Source organism: Chrysochloris asiatica, unplaced genomic scaffold (assembly GCF_000296735.1).
Source record: "Chrysochloris asiatica unplaced genomic scaffold, ChrAsi1.0 scaffold00158, whole genome shotgun sequence".
In the NCBI taxonomy this organism is placed as follows: domain Eukaryota; kingdom Metazoa; phylum Chordata; class Mammalia; order Afrosoricida; family Chrysochloridae; genus Chrysochloris; species Chrysochloris asiatica.
This window is the reverse complement of record NW_006408676.1, coordinates 6,430,850-6,436,849: the sequence shown is the minus strand read 5'-3', so window position 1 is coordinate 6,436,849 and position 6,000 is coordinate 6,430,850. Positions and strand designations below refer to the sequence as shown.

The 6,000-nt window shown below is 35.9% G+C and overlaps 1 protein-coding gene across 1 annotated transcript in view; it reads right to left on the bottom strand.

Annotated features, from left to right (window-relative positions):
• The window catches only part of LOC102813864 (beta-galactosidase-1-like protein 2-like), a 110,026-nt gene that overhangs the window by 53,789 nt on the left and 50,237 nt on the right, over positions 1–6,000 (bottom strand). The window contains exons 10-12 of the mRNA XM_006871016.1: positions 5,095–5,232; positions 4,302–4,382; positions 3,609–3,715 (exon numbers count right to left, since the gene is read on the bottom strand). Coding sequence (XP_006871078.1) covers positions 3,609–3,715; positions 4,302–4,382; positions 5,095–5,232 — 326 coding nt within the window. The remainder of the gene's footprint in view (positions 1–3,608; positions 3,716–4,301; positions 4,383–5,094; positions 5,233–6,000) is intronic.

Genomic DNA, 6,000 nt, shown 5'->3' with positions numbered 1-6,000 from the left:
TTGGAAGAATTCAGGAAAACAATACAAGAACAAATGAGAAACTCAATAAAGAGATAGAAACATTAGGTATGAAACAACTAGAAATTCCAGACCTTAGTAATAAAATAACAAAAATAAATAATTCCGTGGAATAACACAAAAGTAAAATTGAAACTATAGAAGAAAGAGTCACTAATATAGAAAATAAAACTCCTGCAATTACTCCACTTGAAGAACAAATAGAAAGAGAAAAGAAAATTGAAGAGAAAATAAAGGTTCTGCGGGACACCATCAAGAGGAACAATCTATGCATAATGGGAATTCCAGAAGAAGAAGAGAGGAAACGAAGTCTAGAAGAAATTTTTGACAAAATAGTGGCAGAAAACTTCCCCAATATCATTAAAGATAAAGAGATTGTCATCCAAGAAGCTCAACGAACTCCATATAGGTTTAAACCCAAAGAGAAAAACACCAAAACATGTTATAATTTCACTTTCCAGAAACAAAGATAAAGAATCTTGAAGGCAGCACAAAATAAGCAAAATATCACCTACAAAGGGGCCCCAATAAGATTAAGTGCTGATTTCTCCCCAGAAACAATGCAGGCAAGAAGGGAATGGGGTGACATTTACAGAGTCTTGAAAGAAAAGAACTATCAACCAAGAATAATATATCCAGCAAAATTGTCATTCAAAAACAAGAGTGAAATTTGGACATTTCCAGATATAGAAAAATTAAGGGAATTCGTAACTACCAGACCAGCACTACAGGAAATATTAAAGGGAGTCCTCCAGAAAGAAAACTAACTAGACCAGCCAACCACTCAAAGTATTGACACATAACAATGACCTGAATACATACAACAACAAAATAAACTTAAAATGTGATTACTGGGAATCCAAGGTACAAAGTTGTAATTGATGGTAACATCAAAACAAGAAAGGGAATGATTGGTGTAGAAACAGAATTTTCACATGCCAAGGAAATTAAGGTGGCTTCAATAGACAGCATTGTAAATGTAGGTGTTACATTTGTAAACGTCACTGTAACCATAAAGTATATAACACTACTCACCAAAGAAAAGAAGAAACCAAGACTCACTAAAATAAAAGGGGAAAACCTGTTTTTAAAAACTCAGCACCGATGTTAAAAAGGAACAAAGAAGTCATCAACCTCATCAAGCCAAAAAATTTATGACCAAATGACTGAAGTAAATTCCTCTCTATTGTAATTATAGTGACTATAAATGGATTAAATGATCCAGTTAAGAGCCATAGTGGCAGAATAGGTTTTAAAAGTGACCTATCTGTAGGTTGACACACAGGCATCATAGGTTAAAATCAAAGGATGGGGAAACAATACCAAACAAACAGTAATAAAAACAGATCAGGAGCGGCAATATTATTTAAAAAAAAAAAAGAAGGGAGGGGATAAAATAACCAAGCAGCCTGAGCCCCAAAATATATAAAGAAAACACTTAGAATTAAAAGAAGTACATCTATAAAAATGGTTGGAGATGGTAATATACTACTTCTTGGTGGATAGAACAACAACTAGAAAGAAAGTGAATGAAGAAACAGGATCTGAATAACATCAACAGACAAACCCACCACTCGATAGTAGCAAATAGACTACAACAGAAAATTTCAATAAATTTTTAAAGTTAGCATTAAAAAGCTACGTGGAATAATGAAGGTGATAACAGTACCAAAAGCCTTACAGAATTGTGGACCAATTGCAGATGTGTCATTGAATTATGAGTAAACCTAACCACCTTTTTCAGACCATTTTTATTTGAAAGAATGACTAACAAACACTGGCTGTTTAACTGTAAGCCTTTGAAAGACATTTTCTCAAATGAATATTGTCACTTCAAAAAACAACTGACAGTATTGCCATGACAAAATGCAAGCTTTGATGCAATAATTAGGATTATGGATAACCATGAACTTGGCATGGTGGTCAAGTTTTATCAGCCAGGTGATGGCAAATGTGAACCTTTTGATATTGTTTATTGTTATATGCCAACTTTAGACTGCATTACTTGGTAAAGCAATATTTTCCAAATGATACTGCAAAGTTATGCATAGCTAAAAATCCATTCTCTATTAGAGACCCCAGTTTATTTCAATGTAATAGTTCAAAATTTATTAATGTGGTTTGAGTCTTCATTTTAGCTAATCTTTAAGACACTACCATAAGTCACATTTTGATGTAGTATCAAAAACCTGAAATGATATTAAAACCTTTTCTCTTTAACCCCAAAATATCCCCTGAAGTCTTAAAACCAAAACGTATATAAACTTAACTAGAATGTCGTCCTGAAGATTTTGCTGTTTTAAGAACTGTAAGGGATCAAATTGACAACAGGAATTCAGAAGATAAAGTAAAACCTATGGGCCAGTTAAGATTGTCACTGAGCGAGGAGCCATTCAGAAAAGGAGGGTAGGAATGGAGGTACAACTCAAAGCATAAACTGTTATAAATGGACATGTAGAAAGTTGGTGTGTGTTTTACTGTAATTTTTTTCAACAAAATAAAATTGTAAGTTTTCTTTTTAATTAAAAAAAGTTAATGGAATACAAAGTAATCTCAAAGAAAATCAGTAACCTCATATATTGTGCAAGTTGAACACTGAATAAGGAAGACTGCAGAACTGATGCATTTGAGCTATGCTGCTGGAGGAGAATATTGAATCTATCATGGACTGCCAAAGAACTAACAAATCTGTGTTGGAAAAAGTACAGCCAGAATGCTTCGTGGAAGCCGTGATGACAAGATTTCATCTCTCATACTTTAAACATATTGTCAGGAGGGACCAGTCCTTGGAGAAGGATATCATGTTTGGTAAAGTAGAGGGTCAGAGAAAGAGGATGACCCCCAATGAGATGGATTGGCACAGTGGCAGCAGCAATGGATTCAGGTGTAGCAACGATTGTGAGGTTGGCGCAGGATCAAGCAGTGTTTTGTTCTGTTGTGCATAGCGCTGCTATGAGTCAGTACCAACTCGAAGGCACCTGTCAACAACAGTAGCATAGCCCTTTAACAATAACAACAATAGCCAGAATGTTCCTTAGAAGTGAAAATGAAAAGACTTCAGCTCACTTGGCTCACTTACTTTACATATACCATCAGGAAAGACAAGTCGCTAGAAAAAGACGTCATGTTTAGCAAAGTAGAGGATCAGCAAAAGTTAGGGAAATCCTCAATAAAATGAGGTTTCACAGTTTTATATTTTTGTTTATTGAAAGTTTCTTATGATTTTGTAGCAATGATTTTTATTTACCCTTGTGTAAATATCTATTTAAATACAAATATATATATTTATATCAATAAAATAATTTCTCTAAAAAACATTAACAACATGCAACAAATCTTTAGCACTTACTATTTGCCAGGTACAGATGTTAATTTTTAAAGCCACATACAATCCTATGATGTATATAATCCTATTATTAGCATCATTTTATGGACGAGAAAACTTACGGAAAGTAACATTAAATGACACCCCCTTTAGGTAATTGCTTTAATTATGGAGCCAAACAGTCTCTTCTATTTTGTGAGCAAAGGCTTTCCCCCTCTTTTCTGTCCAAAAGTTCTGTATGTTTCTATGTTCAGGAAATGCTCACCTTCTCCAGGTAGGGCAGGATATCCCACAGTGGCAAGTAGTGTGATGGTATCACTGATTTATATGCAGCCTTAGGTTCATATTCTAGTTGGGGGTGTGCAGGAACCACTGAAATGAAAAATAGGTAATTGAATTGTTTCAAGATCCTTCACCCTGTCCCATCCATGAGCACAGAGTGCTCTGTCATCCTAAAGCCACCAGAAATTAAAGGTTCAGTCACAGGGCACAAGTCCCCAACTTCAGGAAGAGTCATGAAACAGGCAGTGAGTGATAAGATTCCTCTGGGCTTTAGTTCCACAGAGTATTCTGATGCATGGTCCTCACCATCAACTTGGCTCTATATGCTAAGCACCTTTGCTGTTATTGTTGTTAAGTGTTGTTGTGTTGGTCTCACTCAAAGCAACACTATGGGGTTTCCAAGAAGCAATTGGTGGGTTTGAATTACCAACCTTGAGGTTGTCAGTCCAGTGCTTATCCTATAGCACCACACCAGAACTCCGCCAATCATCAAGAAGGCAGGAATTGCACCAGGGTCATACTTGAATCCTGGTGCGTACTTATACAATAAATCGGAGAAAACTGGACGTCTCCCAAAAAGATCTGTCCCTTTCCCCTCACACCTTTTTTTTCTAGGATAGAGGCTGCTTAAGTAAGTGGTTGGGATTTTGTCCAGATTAAGGTTATTGTTGGGTACCTAAAACAGAGCTAAAATATTCTTGAAATGTGAGGTACTCAGGTGTGTAGTCTCCAGCTTCTGTCAGCAGTGCCCCATAGTCTGAAAAATATAAAGGAATGTTTCACTTCCTCCAGTAAAGCTCCAGCTTCCCAAAGAAAAGGGGGGGAGGGGGAGTTTAGTACCCTTAATGTGGTAGCTTTGGGGTTAAAAACTTTGGGCATTACACAAGAAAATGCCAAGTCACCATCTCCTAAAACCTTTGCCTGTGTCCCCATTAGTTCAAGCCAGGAAAGACTGCCATGCTTCCCAAGACTTTCAATAAAAGACAAAAAGCGCCAGCCCATGGACCTCTAGTAAACCCCTAGCCAAGAACTCAAGACTACTTTCATACAATGGTTTTTCCTTCCTATTCAATTTCCAATTGAATTCCTTTTTTTTTTCCTGGCCTTCAGTTTTCTTCTTGGTCTATAAGGTTACAGATAATTATTAGTCTATACTCTGATGCATTACCCAGAGTATACTGTTCTGCAATGAAACTATGAACAACCATCTGTGAGACAGAGTAACAAGACTAGGCTATTGTCATCTCTAATTGCCATGTCCCAAAAAACCTATCTTAATGGTATATAAATTTTAATACTGTCAAGAAGGACAAACATCAAATCCTTAATTTCTAGCACACATTAAATTAAAAAAAAAAAAAACACAGACAAATGGTTCTGAAGATTGTTTTCAGGGACTTCCCTTGGAAGTTCTGGACTCCAGTGGTAGGGTGAAGTGGGCTGGAGGCAACTCAGAGACAAGTACTTGCCATAGCTGGTGACCATGGGGTCATATTTGTTTGCAAACATAGCTCCACCCATGAAGCCAAAGTTCGTGCCACCATGGAACATATAGAAGTTGAGGGAGTACCTAAGCGTGAACATTTCTCGCACATCTTTCAATAACACTGTAGATAAAAAGAAAATGAGAATGGGGAAGAGAATCAGAGTATGAGATATGCTAGTAATCTTTCTGGGACCCTTAAATTATCTAGACCCATAATATTCAACTTCAAGATCTCACACCCAGAAAATGTATAGGTTTAGTAAAAATCCTCTGGAAAGAACTGGTAGAATTATTTTCAACATGATTTTCATAACCTAGTCTTTTTTTTTTTTTTTTTTTTTTTTTTTTCTGGATTTCACATTTTGGAAGATTTTTTTTTTCTATCAAACAAACAGTATGTACTAAACAATTATTTGTATATCTTTGTCTTAGGAACAGAGATGTCTAGGTTAAGTGTTTTGTAGGCAGTTGGTAACTTCCGGCAAAGATGATTCTGAAATTATGATACCAGGCATATTTCTCTTCAAATTACATTTTAATGATCACGACCAATTCTCTAGGGAGGACTTGGTGGATAATCTCAGATCAAATAATTTTCTACTTCTACCCAACACACTTTCCCTGAACTTTCCTAGTTGTCAGAACAATTCACTTTTATTAATAACCTTGACAAATAGTATGGAAACCCTGCTAAAATTTCAATTTCAATTAAATTGGACTCTGGATTGCCAATTCTATGCTGTCATTTTATGGTGCAGATGTCTGCTAAGTATCTATTTAATCACGTTGATGCTTATAAAACCATGACATCTAAGATACTTGTCACATAAATCTCAAGTTACTAATCAGCAGAAAAAAACAGACCCATGCTATCTGTGCAATTGTATTC